The sequence below is a fragment of the Sciurus carolinensis genome, chromosome 3 (genome assembly GCF_902686445.1).
Source record: "Sciurus carolinensis chromosome 3, mSciCar1.2, whole genome shotgun sequence".
NCBI classification, from domain to species: Eukaryota; Metazoa; Chordata; class Mammalia; order Rodentia; family Sciuridae; genus Sciurus; species Sciurus carolinensis.
In genome coordinates, this window is record NC_062215.1 from 138,993,273 (window position 1) to 139,011,331 (window position 18,059).

Genomic DNA, 18,059 nt, shown 5'->3' on the forward strand with positions numbered 1-18,059 from the left:
GGGGACAGTTTGGGCTGTCACCACTCGGGGCTGAAGGGTAGTGCTACTGGGATTTGGTGGGCAGAAATCAGGGATGCTACTGAAAGTCCTGTAACCAATAATTATATGACCCAAAATATGAGGGTCTGGGTGATGAAGAAGCCAAAATTAGTAACTCAGAGTGAGAAAATGCTTGGCAAATATAAATGAGTGACAGCCTTCATTGTCTGATATAGATACAAAGGAACAGAACCCAGGGACAATACTTTCATGGTTAACTCTTACCTCTATTCTGCAAGGTTTTGCATTTAAAGTCATATTCATCTTGTAAATCTTCTAGGGTCTTGATTTCATGCTCTATAGACTACAGATAAAGACATAAAAAATTTTTTTCCACTGATTATCAGATTCCAAAGACTTTAGGGGGGCTGGGGATATAGCTCAGTTGATAGAGTGCTTGCCTTGCAAGCACAAGGTCCTGGGTTCAATCCCCAGCACCGAAAAAAAAAAAAAAAAAAAAAAAGAAATCAAAGACTTTAGGACCCAGATTATTGCATCTACAGAATCCAGGAAAACATGGTAATAATTCTAGCTCCCTTCAAGATGAATGTGCCTTGTGAAGCTCTAACTACATAGGTGAAATACTATCAGTCTCATTGATAAGAAGGTAATAACATTAAAAAATAATGAAAACATGTAACAATTCTCAAATTGTCATCAGCTGGCTCAGGGTAATGTTCCTCATCATTTTTTGAGTCTACCTCTAAGGTGTGACTTAGCACCTTCATGATAGAGCACCCAGCAGGACAAAGCAAGCTCAATGAAAATCTTCTCAGACCTTACAAATGAGGAGGATGACCAAGCACATCTGTTTAACTGGGACCTGCTGTCAAGATGTAATTATTAACAGGGGCCTCTTATTCACGTACATCTGGATTCGGACAATAAATTGGATGTGCACTCTACAAATAAGCTTCATTTCTTTTGTATGTGGTCACATTTGTACATACCCTTCTCTGAATTTTCCTAGGGGTTTCCAAACCAAGCTTGCTTGGTTTCTGCTTTAATGTTATGTCCCCTAGGAGACTGCAGGACACCACTGCTCCAGAGTCTGGAGTTTGGGAAAAGCCATGTAAGTCCAGGCCATGCTGGTGTTACCCAGAGAACCAGGGCAGGACGGTAGCTCTCAGTGGAAGGCCTTTCCACAAACACGGCCTCATGTGAAGCAGAGCTCAAGTAACCTCAGTGGAGAGGAATGAACAAAGGCCAACAAGGGAGCCGAGGCAGCCCTCTGCTTCCATATGCTATTTTGTGAGTTTTATCTTAAAATTGCCACTGATGATTTTAAATCTAATCAGAAATGTACCAGAATTTCTTTGAATATTTTTTCCAAGTCTTAGAATAAAAATGTGTGCTTGAAAAAAAAAAAAATAGGTGCTTGAGGAAGATGGGCCACATTTATCCTAAGGCTCTGTGTAATTCCCAGAACACCCTGATTTGAAAGGTGTGGATGCTGAAGGGCTGTTTACAGCAGCAGTTTATTGCATAAGGGGGCAAAGTCAACATTTACTGCATGATCCTGAAGGAAGAAAAATAAGCTGGATATTTGGAAGTTATGACAGGACTATAAAAATTCTGGCTGTTCACTGGTTTTACCAATGTGTTTACTTCTGGTTTAAGCCTTTAGCAAAAATTTCTTCTCAACTACTTAAAAGACTCATTCCTAGGTTTACACTCGGGGCAACTGAAATCATTTTCCCCTATAAAAGTTATAGGATAAATGCACATTTTTGCCCCATACTCACCATAACTTGGTCCTTCACATTTCTGACTTTGTTGTCGAGCTCCCTGTGTTTGTCTAGCATCACTGCATTCTGAATATTCCCTGCCTGAGCCTGTAACGAGAAGTGCATGGTTAACAGTCATCATCTACTGATGCATTTGCTCATTGGGTACACTCCAAAGTCAAGTTCACACCTTCAGCCCCACCTACCTCCCAGACCTTCCAAAACTTACTACAAGTTTCCCACATGTATGTCAATAAGAAATAGCTCAGTTCCTGAGGCCCTGGAAAATGCTGGCAAACTGTTAACAAGGCTACAGAAAGTCTAGGCTCAGCTCTTGCCTAAAATAAATAGCAGTTCTAGAAGTTTCCATTAATTTTTACACTTGAATGGTAACACACGGGCATTACATAAGGGTTTTTCAAATTCTATACACAAGCTTATTCATAGTAACCCTGAAATTATTTATCTTAAAACCTTGTGATTCAAAATTTGGTTCCCAAACCAGCAGCATCTTATCGTCTTGGGAGCTTTCAGAAATGCATAAGCTCAGGCCCTAATCTGGTTGCTAAACCAGAACCCCATTTTAACTCCATCCAGATGATTCAGAGGTGTACTGAAATTGAAAAGTATTTCCAATAAGGACTTCTATGAAAACCTGCTATTACAAAGACAATGGATATAAACCCAGACTTGCCTGGGAGTCTTTAGTCGTACCAGGAGATCAGACATAGGTATCTGTTTGTCACAGTAGGTGTATCCTGTCAGCACACATGCTCATTAGGTACTAAGTAAATGTCAGCTAACCTTCTAGGCCCAGGCATTAAGTGGTAAACAGAATGACCCCTATTTTCATAGCGATTAGATTCTAGGAAAGATATTACTTTTGTTTAAAGGCTCCACACAGCAAAAACTGTCCCTGTCAACCTTTCTTAGAGTATCCTTCACAGCACATTCTATGTGTGGGTTTTTATGTATTCAAATCTGTCAGTCTATTCTTTCCTTAATACCTAGATTGCTCATATTAGTTACCTCATATTAGAAAGTCTTTCCCTACTGAAAGACTATAAAGGAGTCCATCCATTTTTTCCCCAAGCACTTGCATAGTTGTGTGTTTTAGTTTTATTTTTTAATTTAAGCTTTACATTTAAACATTTTTATCTTCTTTTAGTTGATATACAAAAATATAAAATTGCACATAATAATGTGATGATTCAACATATGTATACAATGTATAATGTTTAAATTAGGATAAACATATCTCCTCAATCATGAGTCATTTCTTCATGGTGAAAACATTCAATATCCTTTCTTCTAGCTTTCTGAAATATGTAGTACATAACTGTTATCTACAGCCAGCCTCCTGTGCAATATTACAGCAGAGCTTTTATTTTTTTCTTCTATTTTTTTCTTTTAGATCTCTGAAATTTTTGATACTTGTTCCTGTGTTCCGTGTGAAGTACAGGTCCAAGTTTAACTTCTGGCAATTGGCCTGTCTTAACTATACTTAGTGGAAAGTCCCTATTTTCCCCAGGGTTTTGAGCTGCCACCTTTATATATAACTTTCATATGCATCTGGATTTATTTCTAGATTTTTCTTTCCCTTCCCAATAGTCTATCTATAAGCCTGAGCCACATTTAATTATAGAAAATGTATCGTATGTCTGTTGGGACTGGTCCCATTTCATTGCTGAGCTTTTTCAGGAGTTTCCTTGTTATTCATGCATGTGTATTTTTCATATGAATTTCAGAATCCATCTGTACAGCTTCAGAAAACAACTTGTTGCTATTCTTTTTGTATCACAAAATTATGAGTTAACTCAAGGAGAGCTCATATTTTTTTGATATTGTTTTTAATTCTTATGCTTCTGATGGTTTTCTTTTATCTAATTGCATTGGCTAATATCACCAATATGATGTTAAACTACAAAATAATGGACTTCTTGTTATGTGTTTTAATTTACTTGAGTTTTCTGAGTAAATTACTGTCTCCAGAACTGAGAGATGTATATTTTAGTATGCTTAAGGAGGATGCATCGATTCCTATCTTATGGGACATTTTAATCAGGAACGGGCATTCAATTTTGTCAGGCCTTCTTAGTATCTATGAAGAGAAGTAAATGCTTTTTCTCCTTGTATCTATCAACAGTTGATTACAATGGATTTCCCAAGCAGGGGCTACCCTGGTAACAGGTAATAAATTCTACTTGGTCATGATGCATTATTTTCTTAATGTAGCATTTAATTCTGATCCCTGATATTTTATTTAGGACTTACATTGATATTTATAAGTAAATGTGGTCTATAACTTTGTTTTTTGTTCTGTTTTTAGCAGGTTTAGGTATTCTCACCGGAAGTTTTTCATTATTTGACATCCTCTTGGAATAGCAGAAGTTTAAAGCAGCTGAATGATATCAGTTGTAAAGTGTATTAGAAATATATGAAATGACTGGTATCCTCAGTCCCAGGTATCACATGTCACCAAGTGATGAAGATGGCTTCTGAGGCCATCCAGAAGGAGCTGCTCCTCGTGCAGGTCCATATGGCTTTCTGCGTGGGCTTGGAGATCTCTGCTGCTATCTACTTCCAAGCCTGCTGGATGTGGACACCACGTCCTGAGGGTGCTATAAGAGCTGGAATATTACACCAGACAGAGGGACAGTCCAGGGAAGGATCCTGACTTTCCTGGTCCCTCCCAAGCTATCAGGGGTATACACATTGATGGTGATAGGAATGCAACCACATTCCCAGTTACTACATCTCCTTCCTGCAGGTGTACTGGCAGGAGCTAGGTGGAAAAGTCTGGTGACTATGGCAGAGAACTAAGAAAATTCCTGCTTCAACCTTAAGCAGTAGACAAACATGCTACTAGAACTCTGGTATTCTCTTAGTCTTCTTCCTCCTCTCTCTCTACCCTACTGCCATCTACTGCTAAGCAGTTGCTTAACAACTGTTAGGTACCAGCACGTTCTCAAAACGGTATCATTACAATCCCTGCCATTTTGATACCGATACTACTTCCACGGTGAATCTTTACCCTTTTAACTTTCTGACAAACAAGGAAAACTGAAACCACAGGGGCACCGAACACTAAAGACAGAAGGGACATTAGCCAACATTTACTCTTAAATTCTTCATTTCACACCTATGCCTCTAGAGACCTTGTCTAGAGAGTTTAAACTGGAAGTCAGTTACAGTAAAAACAGACTCTGGACCAAAGAAAACTCCTCTTCTGAGGAAGACTGTTCTCTTTAACTAAGGGTGCAGGTATCCAAGTAAAGGGATATGTGACTAGAACTCAATGGCCCTGAGAAGTCCAGTCAAAATGCCTTCACAACCCATCTCATAGATGAGAAAACTAAGGAGTAACTTCTCCAATGAACTGGTTTAAATTCCAAACTTACTTCCATTAGCTGTGTAGCATGGACAAAGTACTTGATCTCTAAACTTTAGTTTTCTCATCTATAAAATGGAGGATAAGAATATCTACCGCCAATGATAGTTTTGAAAGTATTTATGTAAATAAAGTTTATAAGGTGCTTATCACAGCGTCTGAAACATAAGCATAAGGGAATTCTATCATTACTCAAGATCACAAAGATGGAAGAGCCAAGGGATGCCTAGAATCCACTTCCCTTCAACCTGAAAGAAATCATCACCCCATCTCTGGACCCTATGGACCTAAATTCTGACCATGCACATAATTAGCTTTTTCACTGCGCGCACACACACACACACACACACACACACACACACAAAGAAAGAAAGAAAGAAAAAAGCTTAGTGTGCTATCAGGCAGCAGATAAAACATTTATGGTCCACTATGGTATGTGTAATATAGTATTCTTTTAAGCATATTTTCTAAAAACTCTTATATTAAAATAAAAATAATGGGAACCAACACTTTCACATCTCAACATGTCTACAGAATTCAATGCTCTTGAAATGCTCTGAATAGATTCAGAATTTTGCACATTTTTAACTTATTCAATTTGTTGAAGCCACATGTTCCTATAACTTAGTTCCAGTAATTATGAATTCAAGGATACTCTTGTTTTATTTGTATTCTCCTCTGGCCCCCCAAAACTGGATTATTTTGAAGCATCCATCATTCCATACATGCATACTTTGGTATGAATAGAAAACATATTGATGCAATGTAGTTATGTCAATAAGAGGGGAAATAAAAATGTTTCTGCACTGCTCAGCCAGGACTAAGACGGAATACTATGGAAAGGAGGCACCTGATGTACCTCTTCACTGTCCTGATAGCCCCAGACACCAGGACCTTCCCTTACGCCTTGAAAAGTTCTTACTAAGGTGTTCAAAGACTCAGGTGTTCTCTGAGAAGCTCAAAACAAACCTGCTCCCAGATCTCCTACCTTTTTAACAGGGAGCTCAAAAGTGGGTCAGTCTTCAAGACCTACAGAATAGCCAGCAGGTGGGGCTGCTGTGTGCAAAGCAGAGGTTACCTCCTGAGGGAGCAATGCCGACTCTTGGCTGAGGGGCCAAACGTAAGAGACACGCACAGGTACAAAGGTGGACAGTGTTCTGCCCAGCTCTGCTCTTGGCTGTCCTGTCAGGTCTGTTTATATAGGGGAGGCTGATCACATACCACTTTGAGGTTGAAATTCACACTTGATCAGCACTTCCTGAGGAAACCTCCCAGGTAGGTGTATGCCAGGCTGGGGACAGGCAGGCCTCTCTCAGAGGAGACAAAAGGACCAGCATTTCCTCCAGAATTATTATACAGCTTTGTTCTCTACACTGGGTACCAAAAGAATTAACCAATTTGAATTTAGAACAAATAATACGTATCTCTACATGATTAACACAGCAAGGTATTTTTAGTGTCATGAGGAGACGGGAACTAAATGTCCAAAGAAATAAGATTCTAAAGGACTAGGACAAATACTCAGGAGGACACGGAGAATGGTATTCACCACCACTACATCCATTCTCTCTCCCCCTCCTCATCCTGACTCAGTTCACCATCAGTGAAATACACACAGTGTGCCTTTTACTGCATCCTCTTTCCTCTCCCCCATACTGAAGTGGCTTGGAACGAATAACACACCACAGTGGTTTGACCACTGCCTGCCTACTAGGCTGCCTCACCACTCAACTGCTCAAGGAATAACAAATGCTATAGTAATTCTGAAAAACTGCTGAACCCTGATTTCCAGAGGTTTGCATGAAGATTCGTAAAAACCATGATCAAAAATCTTGGTACCAGTACGACTCTGACTTATTTATTGTTTGGATGTCCTGCATATTGAATAGGTATCTCAAGTCTAATTCAAAACAAAGACCTTGGGGAGGGGAATAGGAAAGACAGTAGAATGAATCAGACATAACTTTCTTAGCCTTTTATTTTAATACACAACCAGGGTTACTCTGCATCATGTATAACCACAAGAATAGGATCCTAATTGGAATAGGTTAAACTCCAAATATGTAAAATATGCCAAAATACATTCTAATGTCATGTAGATCTCAAAAGAATAAAATAATTTTTTAAAAGACATTGACTCTCCCATCAATCTCTTCTTCTCCCTCAAAACCGTTGTGCTGTGCAAAAACTTGCTGAGATACGCAAAAACCCTACTCCTGCCTCCTTCCCTGTCTTTAGAGCTCAGTTAACAGCACCCCCATTCTCCAAGTGACTCAAGCCACAACCACAGTGCCATTCTTGATTTTTCACTCTCTTTTACACACACATCTGATCTTTTAATCTTAGCCCCTGGTCCCTCCATTACTGCACTTTACACCCCTGGAAGTATCTCGTTTTGTGCTGCCTCTCTCCTTAGTGGAACTTAAATAAGAATCTTTTGGATTAGGATCCTTTAGGTTAGTATCTTTTGTAAAGCCAGGTTCTATAAAATCTCTAAATCTGACTTTCCCTGCTTCCTGCTATAAAATCAGAAGGATACTTATCACTCCCTTGATCTGGGCCTGGGTAATATTTGTGAAATGAATGAATAAATTTTTTTAAAATTGTTGATGTTCAATTAGGAAAAAATACCTGATTAAATCTCTGGGCATTTTCCAAAATCTTCCTTTCCTCCTTCAGACAATTATAGATGATCATAGACATCTGTATTGGGTCTTCTTGAAAATTATCCTAGATATAGATGGTGACAATAAAAGAAAAAGTTCACAATTTTTAAGCCATTGTGTATTAGAAATAGATGTGAACTTGTTCATATTCCTTAGAAAACCTCTTATCTCATCTATTAAATTCTCATAAGTTATTTCCTTTCACAAATTAGGACAGAAATTGCTTTCACTTACTAAGTAATTACAGGTACCTAAAGCACTTCTTGATTTAAAAAACAAAGAATTTTCACATTTTTCACATTTTTTTTACCAGTGCTAGACTTCACACCTGTTAATCACACTCTCTACTGCTGAGTCACCCCCCAAGTCCCTCATATAATGTTTTTACTTTAATATCATCATGTATTTCTTGAGGTTATTTATTGTCTGCTAGGATCTTAAGACAATGCAAATGACGTAAGAACTACCTATGATGGTTCCTCAATTAACATGTCTGTTGGCCTATGTTTTGATTACACCAAAGATATTCATTTCAGTTTTTCTGTTTCCACTGTCAAAGCTAGTTTGAAAACTACTGTCAGTCACAGATGGCTTTTTGTAACAGGTACATTAAAACAAAGTCTGAGTGATAGTAAGTTTCTGTAAAGTTAATCTAATTTCCCCATTTCCTGGCATTATAAAGTCTTAGGTACATTCACAAAGAAAAGGGAAAGCTTCAATTATCTAAGATGAAAAGTTTGTGTTGTATGAAATTTAAAAAAATGATAGCTTTGCCTTTATTAAAACAAAAATGTTCCATTACTACAGAATAAATATGGCATACTGGGAGTACAACTTCCAAAACATTGTAGCACATTTTCTCATGTCTGGATGGTCCTTTGGTCACCTCTTCAAGGGGAGGGCAACTCCATCACAGAAGGAAGGCAAGGTGGAGTCTAATAACCAAGTAGCTAACTTGCTACAGGGCCTCAGGGAGGTCCAACCTTTCCATTTTCAGACTTATTCCTCATCTGCACCCCAAAGACTAAGATCAATAAAGCTCCTTGGAGTTTACTGAATGACTCTTGCTCACTGCTCTTAAAATATAGACACTTTTCTTTGATTTCAATATCAACAATTTTTAGTAAAATAAGGTTACAGTGTCACATTTCTCCCAGAATTCCTGACACCTAACAGGTGATACACTTAAACTTGAAAATTCCTTGTGTGCTTATAAAATGAGTCGGAGGGAAAAGAGGGGTGGGAGGGGTGGGGGAGAAGGGGAAAAAAATAATAGAATGAATCAAACAACATTACCCTATGTAAATTTATGGTTACACAGATGGTATGCCTTTACGCCATGTACAAACAGAGAAACAACATGTATCCCATTTGTTTACAATAATAAAAAATTTTAAAAAAATAAATAAATAAAATGAGTCAGTATAGTATTTTACTTATACTAAACATACTAACCACATAAAAGGAGTTGATGTACAACTCCGTAATTTCTCTAAATACTAGTGGTCAGTATTATTTGATGAATATATCTTAGGTAAACATGGGAGTACTTCAACTAAAACATGAAAACTAGGTCATACCTGAAGATTACGCTTGCTTTTCCTTATGTTATGCTGCAACAAAAAATTATTCTCCAAAGAAAAGCGACTGTATTGATCATCTAGCTGTGATAGGAGGTCATGGAAACGGATGGTGGCAAATGAAACATCATTGGCAGCATGCTCCCTAGGAGATATGAAATTTACATGCTTTATTCTGGATACCACTTAAAAAAGACAAAAGAAATGTGTCTTTCCTTATCAAAATCATTTAAAAATAACTTTTAAGTGTTTCTTAAGTTTTATTGTCTTCCTTTTAAGCTGACATTGCTTTTATCAGTTTACACATAATTTCTATTATATGCAATTATCATGAAAAACTATAGCACACTTAAAAGATTTTGCTGAAACTATTCATGGTGATAGATGAAAGGGAAAAAAAACAACAGGGCCTTCATTTTCTATGTCAAATACTTGTGGAATATTTAAAATGTTTGCAATCAGCAAGCAATAAATTGTAAAATAGAACTTGTCATTTTAAATGGATACCACTTTATTATCATCTTCATATTTCTAATAAATATTTTACCATAATCTGGCTTTAATTATTTCTTTTAAATTATTTCTTCCTATAACTTTCTTTTCCTGAGTTAGAAGTTACTATCTAACTTCTCCAAAGCATTTGGGAGTACATACCATAATTAAATCTGACAAAACTATTTAAAAGTGCTAATGACTGCCAAATTTGGTTTTGTAGATATGTGCATTTTTTAAAATCAATCTTTTCTGCAACAGATAATCTCCATGGCCACTGATGAGACTTATCTTTCGGTAAACATGGCTCCAAGTCAATCATCAACATATAAGGTGTAGATATATTTCTCTCCAGTGAGTTTTCCTTACCAGTCTTGCTTTTCTAGCCACTGGGCCAGGTACTGTCTGATTTCCATGGGAAAACTGTCATCATAAAGCTGGTGAACCTGCTCCAGGAATTTGGAGTCAAGCTGCTGAAGCTCATACCACTGAGACATCCTATGGCAAAAAGAACATATATCATGATGTAAGCCCACAGCTCCAAGGAAAGTTCTAGCAGCATATCTGTTAGGGTATTGCATGACCATACCCCAATAACCTGGCTCATACTCCAACTTTAGGATTGACTCCTTCCTCTCCAGTCTCAAGACTGGCTGCCTCCCTCCCTCAATACTATCCTCCCAAATCAGCCTCAGCTGCACATGGGTGGGACCACATCACTATGGTGTGCAAAAATACCTGATTTCCACCCTCACTCTATCTTCATCCAACAACAAAGCAATCCAGACACCAAACTATTTACTGTTTTATTGATTGAACCCAACATTTCTGCTTTTCTGCAGTTGCCACTCACCCTGGCAAAGAGTCTTCCTGCAAATTTCAACCTCTGTAAATCCTACCAGTGATCAAAGCCAGGTATAATGCCCTTCTTCTACAAAACTGAGACTTACTCAGAAACAAAGAAGCTTTCTTTGACCTGTGCCTCCTTGCATTCTGGACCTCTATTATCGCATCAGTTTCAATCTTCTTGAAAAGCTCTATGATATTTCTTATATAGGGTATAAACTCCAGAGGGGGAGATTTGGGGAAGTATCCTGCATATAGTATGTGTTCAATAACAATCTACTCAATTGAAATCTTGTATATTTCAGATAGCATTGAAAAGCAAAAACCAAAACCCTATTATAATCCCACAAGTTTGAGTCCCAGTATCCTAATTAAGCAATGATGCACACAGGATTGTGCTGGGGGTTCAACTCTTATTTCTGTCCATACAAACAACTCCTTCACTAACCTGTAAAACAACATTTGAAGAAGCACAATCTACATACCTACCCCAGAACTCTTCAGTAGTAATCAGAATTTACTTTTAAAAGATTAATTATATTGTTTGGAGGTTTTCTGGAGCTAAATATCACTTTTACATTGCAGGAGGATATTAAGCTTCTTAACCTGAAACATAATTCAAGATTCCAAATTTATTTGTTTCCATGACCATTACTGACCTGTCTTGTGCCCAAGGAGGGGCTGGGGATTCAACCAAAGCAGCAGCTACACACAGCACGTTAGGTGACAAGACTGTTGGAGTTGCGTGCAGACTGCCACTGTCTAATGTAGACACCTCGGCTCAGGGCTAATGAAATATTTTTTTCTGCAAAAAGAAAAAAAAGTCACTGGGTGGAGAGGGGCGAGAAGTAAGGCAAGTAAGGATAAATGGGAAGGTGCAGTGCTTTCAGACGGGAGCGGGGTGAGGGGCGGGATTGTTTCCCAACTCATCTTCACAATCACGGCACGACTGACAGGGGCAACGTGCCAGGCAATGCCATGGACAGGTAACACCGTTAGCACTTGGGTACTCGGGATCTCTTCTTTCTCTGGGATGACGAATTCAACAGTCAGCTGTGAAAAGCCAGGTTCACCAAGCCTGTAGCCGTTGTGTCCCGAGGGCCCTTGTGGGCACGTCCCACCCCAGGCACCGACCCGGAACCGCAGGCCCACTCACCCTGCTCGCTGGAGCCAGCACAGGTGAGCAGGAGCAAAGTAGGGCAACCTCTCTCGAGCGCGCCGCGAGGCCTCTGCTGGGTGTCTGACAGGTGCGGACCTTGGATACAGCAGGGTCCTCCGCAGACTCAGCGCAGGAAAACGAAAGTACCCCACAGTAGAAAAGGCAGCTCGGGGCGCCCGGCCTTCTTCCTCCTCAGCCAATCACAGGGTGGCTGCCGCGCTCAGCCAATCGGACACGGCTGTTCCGCGAGCGGCGCCGCCTCCCCCCGCGAAACCAAGGTGGGATCCTGTGTTTCCTCTGTCTGCCTCGCGTTAGTCACCCCCGAAGCCGAGTTGGGGCTGTGTTGCAAGGCCACAAAGTTTTGTTTACATATCTTAGAGAACAACTAAAAGGAAGTTCTGTGTTTGCATAGACCCAAACTAGGAGATCCCAGCTTTAGCCGCATTACTGAGAATCCAGGCAGAGGACAGCGTGGAGGACTTGCCATTCTAGAAACAGTTTAGCGACTGACTTTCCTGTTGCTAAACCGAGATTCTTTTTGGTCCTCATTTAATTGACCACTTATAAATGTTCGGCACCGTCTACGCCTCCATTAAAACACTTTATTCTTTAGTCATGATGAAAATACGTCCTCCTTGCTGCTTCCTGCCCACTCTGGGGTTCTTTCTTCACTCTCTATATCATCACTACCAAACCATTGAATGCGAAATGTTGTCAGGTTCCAGACTTGGTCTGTTCTTTACCCACGTTTCCCCTCACACTGCGCTGTGATGACCTCACCCACTGCTTTAATGTCGTTCTAGATGGAGGACCCCTAAATACGTGTCCTGTCTACACCTGTCTTCTGAGCTCTTCCCCATTGAAAGCTTGACTCGACTTGAATATCCAGTGGCCTTTGCAAACTAGTTCAGACCCAAAGTCTTTAAATCTTAGGAATGGTACAAGCTAAATAGCTAGATGTCATCCTTGACATTGCCTTCTCCCTCTCCTGTTACAGCTGGTCCTCAAGCCCTGTTGATTTTCTTTCTAATTTTATCACATTTACTTCTTTTCAATTCTTCTGCCATCCCCTTTTCTCTCATCTGGATTATGAGCACCTCCCCAACTCCAGGCCGATGGAGTCACCCGGAGATCTTATGATGGCTTTTCTTGCTTATACATTTTTTTCTTAATACAACCCATAAGGCTTTCGTTCCCCTATCGCTCTCTATAACCCCATCATGTGTCGCTCTTTCTTATGCTTACTTCAGCAATTTTGTTTTTCAAATAAGCTAAACTCTTTCCTCGAACTGAGAGCCTTCTCACTAGTAGTTCTCTGTTTGGAAATCCCCTTGAACCAGTAGTCCCTTTCCACAACTTTTTTGCCCTTTCCATAGCGACATACTCTGTTTTCTTGTCACACGTGTCCTCACAAAGCCAGGACTGAGCTGACACCTAGTCTGGATCCTCAACAAATGTCCCTACCTTTCTTTCCAACCTTGTCTCTCATTGTTCAATTACTCAACTAAACTTTATGTCCTGTCCTCCCTCTGTGCTTTTAATAACTCTCTCTTATTATGATGCTTTTTAAAGTGTCCAAACCTTACCCATTTAAGATTCTAATTTTCCAAAGGACAAACTATCTTTGTTTTGTAAGTGTGATTTAACATAGTGGCTGTTTTAAAAGTGACTAAGCAAAAAACAAACAAATTAAAAACCTAGTGATCCAGAAATTGCCAGATCCAAATACACGATGACTGTCTTACAACAGTCATCTTGGAAAGTTCTATCTTTATATCAACAATATCAAATTTACAACATATTAAAAAAACAAAAAATAGCTAATGCTATGTCTGGTAAATTGAATTACTTTCAATTTTTTTCCTTTCCCTTTCTACCCTTGTCATAGGTTCACTGAAGGTAGAGTATTCATTTTCATGCCCTGACTCTGGCTTTGGTTGTGCGGCTTGCTCTGGCTAAAGGATAGATAGCAGTTTTCATATACACATCATATGATATGACCTGAAACCTTGTGTGTTGTTCTCATGTTGTCCTTGTGTGCTCTTTCCCTGTGCCAGGAGACAGCATGCCTTAGGTAGTTGTTGCTTCCTTTGCCTGAAGATGGAAGAAGATGTGCATGAATTCCCTTAAACCTGCCTCCTGGAGCAGAATGACTGCAGCTGACCTATAGGCCCAAGAATGAGAAGTGTGGGTTTTTGCAAATGTGTTTAACTGAGATTCTTTCCTTTCCTGGTGAAATTAACTTCTGCACTGATGACAAAATGAACATTCTAAATTATCTTAATAGGCTAGAATTCTACTGGGTCAAAAACAATTGGACCAAAATCAGAACAATAAATGCAACAACTTGCATTGGATTTAAAAGAAAAAGGCAACAAACAAGAGTTATCCTTGTCACTTGTAATCAGTCAGAAACAAACAGTAAGATGAAATTTATGATTAGCCATCCCTGAGCTGGTGTGTAGTCAAATGATAGTTGAGGATGGTCAGGAGTCTAAAGACCACAGTAAGTATCTAGGAAGACACGGCAGTAACTCATAAATTCACAGTAGAAAGACTCAGAAACCATTCCAGGCCTCCCATTTAGAGGAAATTTATTTTTGCTTGGAGAAAGAAGGCAGTGCCTCTCCTGTTCTTTATTCACTCCTTGCTCTATAGTCCAGTTACCCAGATGTATTTACTTAGTTTTACCTGCCTTGTTGTACAAAGCATTTAAAGTAATTTATAACAGAAATTTTGTAATAGCTAGAAATATAGAATGCAATGAAGTCTACAGGCTAAGGCAAAAAGATAGCATTAGATACATCATTCTCATTAAACCCAATTACAAAGGATCTCCTGGTAACTTATTTTCAATCAGCCACATCATTCTCATGTGTTCTCTTCTCTGTCATTGGCCCTCCTTTGTAATGTGACTCTAGTTCCTTCCAGCAAAAGTTAGGGACTATTTCCTCAACCACTGAATCTGGACTGGCTTGTGACTTGCTTTGACCAATATTATGCAGCAGGTGACCTTGTGTTTTTTTTTTTTGAGCCTAAACTTGCCTACTCTCAGAGCCCTGCCCAGCCTCCATGACAAGTTAGGTGAGTCTTGTGCAGGATGAGAAACTATGTGGTCTCAGTAGTGCGGGTGCAGTCATCTAAGCTTTGGCCTCAGACGTAAGAGCCCAGGCAAGATCAGATGGCCCTGATCCAGTGAACCAAAACTGTCCTACCACTCTATATTCCCAAGCAATGATAAATAGTTTTTTACCTTGCTAAGTTTTGGGAATAGTTGGTTTTGGTTTTGTTTTGTAACAATATATATTATGTATCAGATCACTCACAGAGATAGGGGGAAGCAGAATATCCTACAGTGACATTCAAAAACAAAACTTCTCAAGTGCAACAGGCTTATTGCCCATCCCCATCTGATTCAAGGTCTCTCATCCTCAAGGAGCACCTTATCCTTTCTGACCTTATGATATTTTCATCAAAAGTTTACCAGCTTTGTTCTCTTTGTTTACAGGCTTGATCTGTTTTATCAACTTCAAAATGGTAGCTACAAATCTGATGAACAAACTCACATGAGATGTTTAGACTTTCTCCTCTCAGCTACCATATTGTATCTTAGCCATATTTTCCTAATGTTTGTAGTATTATAACTCAAATATCTAACAATAGGAATTTCCAAAAATGCAGGTCAACGCCTCTTCACCCTTCCTTCCTTCCAATCATAAGCTTTGCTACTATGCCACCCTGAAAATGTGACTCAGTGTAAGCTTTATTTGTACATATGTAACATAATGGAATTGAAATTAAAAATTTCTAAAATTCCTTTAGATCTCAGGATTTGAGTTTTGTACAGTCACTTGGTTGTCTTGGTGTATGTTTTCTTCCCAATTAGTAAGTACAAGTCCATACAACTCCCATATAGCAGGATATTACAATGCTGGGCTACAAATCAGAGTTTGATCAATATTTTTCTATGTACATGATGTTATTTCATCCCAATATTGAGGAAAGCCATGAAAACTTTTAGGAAAATAACCACATATGAACAAACCATGTTCTTTCCATTAATTGCAAGTCGCACATTATCCAAGATACTATTGAAGAATACTGTCGAAAACAATCATTTTTCATAATTTTTTACAATATTCTTGGACTTACAGAAAAACTACTATAAGGAAATCACCAGATATGGGTGAACATTGTGTCATAAAGGCTGTTAATTGCAACTTCATTTATAGTAAGGAAAAATCAGAAAACAATAGGTTTATTTTTCAATTGACAAATTAAGGCACGATTCATATGACAGACTATAAAAGCTATGCTTTCTAAGACTAATTACATTAGAAAATACCCACTTATAAAGTTAAGTACAGAAAACAAAGCATCATCCAATATAAGAACATATAGGAATGTAAATAAATGGAAACAGAAAGAGAGAGAAAATATTTTAAAATGTTAATGTCTTCGGTGGTGGATCACGTTTATGTAATTTTTTAAAAAGATGTCTACAATGAGCACTATTACATTCGTAGTCAAAACCCGCTCCCAGACAGAAGAGTCGGGTGCTTTCAGAACCCTGGTGCAGCCCGGATCTGCCAGGACCCAGCCCTCGGAGGGAGAGGCGGGGCTGCGCGATGCAACCCGAGGCATTTCGGCGGGAGGGACGCTACAGCGTAGAAGAGCCGCCCCACGTGCTTTCCGGGAAACCGGCGGGGAACAAGAAGCGGAGCTGAGAAGAAACCGAAAGTCGATGTCGCCACGGCAGGACGCAGGCGCAGCCCGGGGCTTTCCGCTGACCCACCCGCACTCTGGTGCTGGAGGTAGACCGCTGCACTGGGCTGGCCCCGGGGACGGGGTCGGCGGCCGCACGCGGGAGCCGGAGAGCGAAAGGTGGAGCTGGTTGGGTGCTTTAACTCCAGAGCCAGGAGAGTTTTTCCATTACCCCAGGTGCTTGGAACATTCCAGTTGCGCCTTGTCTTCCCCAGGCCCTCCCTCACTTTGCTGTCTACGCGGTGTGCACGTCAAAGTTTGTCACACTTAGGCTCTGACCCGCACCCTTCTTGGGCAGCTGGACTTGAACCAGAGATAAGGGCGTGGGAAGGAGTGGAGTCTGACTGCTACAGCGTCCATTCGCTAGATCTGCGAGGGGCTTTCTTCTTTCCTGGGGTCTTCACCTTCACCACCTCAGTTACGGTGAGATATATATATCTCACCGTATATATATGTGTGTGTGTGTGTGTGTGTGTATGTGTATATGTGTGTGTGTGTATATACACATATATATATAGTAGGTGGACACAAGACCTTTATTTATTTTTTTTTATATGGTGCTGAGGATCGAACCCAGGGCCTTACATGAGTGCTCTACCACTGAGTCACAACCCCAGTCCCAGTTATGGTGATTTTACCAGAAATGTGAAAGAAGTATAATGGGGAAGAGCTTAGTCACTGGACAGTGATTTCGAGTTAGGCTGATCAAGGGAAAAACAGTTTGGGCTCTCCCTGCTATTTTTGTGAGTTACCAAATCTGGGAAGCTGGGACCAAGTTCCTTAGGTTCCGCTCAACTACTTTTAAGGGTCCTACCTTCTCAGGGTGAACTTGGCACCAAAATAGTACCTCCAGGGTGTGAGAGGACCTACTTTACGGCCCATATCATGCGGCCTCTTGTGCACCCCATGTCTGCACAACCCCTCATGTACAGCTTACATAAATCCCACAACACAAATGAATGTTTATTTTCCCCTGTTAGAAAAACACTGGGTTAGCTATATAACTTGCAGTGCCCAGGGAAAAATGAAAACGTGGGGCCTCTTACCCAAAACTCACTGAGAATTTTAAGAAGGCAACAGCAGAGGATGAAACCAGAAGTGGGAGTCCTTCTGTGTACTGCCTCAAGGAAGTCAACCCTAGAACAACAATCAGGGGCATTCTTCTGTAGAAACCTTGTTAGATGCCTGTAGATTTTTTTCCATCAGTAACAGTCTGTGAGATGTTAGTGGGGATGCCTGTCAAGCCAGATGTAGGAGTGTTGTGTAGGACTTCTGTCAGGGGCAGGAGTAGTGATAGCCATAAGTTTAATGAAGGGGGAGTTAAGGGGTAATTTCAGGGGCACATGGTTCATCTGTGGATGGCAGATGTCAGGGATATTAGGTATGCATGAGCGG

General features: G+C 40.0%; 1 protein-coding gene across 1 annotated transcript in view; it reads right to left on the reverse strand.

Annotated features, from left to right (window-relative positions):
• Positions 1 to 12,071, reverse strand: part of Stat1 (signal transducer and activator of transcription 1) — a 37,825-nt gene extending 25,754 nt beyond the window's left edge. Inside the window, exons 1-7 of the mRNA XM_047543636.1 lie at positions 11,898 to 12,071; positions 11,401 to 11,546; positions 10,265 to 10,393; positions 9,404 to 9,548; positions 7,789 to 7,887; positions 1,785 to 1,874; positions 265 to 343 (exon numbers count right to left, since the gene is read on the reverse strand). Coding sequence (XP_047399592.1) covers positions 265 to 343; positions 1,785 to 1,874; positions 7,789 to 7,887; positions 9,404 to 9,548; positions 10,265 to 10,392 — 541 coding nt within the window. The 5' untranslated portion in view covers position 10,393; positions 11,401 to 11,546; positions 11,898 to 12,071. The remainder of the gene's footprint in view (positions 1 to 264; positions 344 to 1,784; positions 1,875 to 7,788; positions 7,888 to 9,403; positions 9,549 to 10,264; positions 10,394 to 11,400; positions 11,547 to 11,897) is intronic.
• Between the last annotated feature and the right edge of the window lie 5,988 nt (positions 12,072 to 18,059).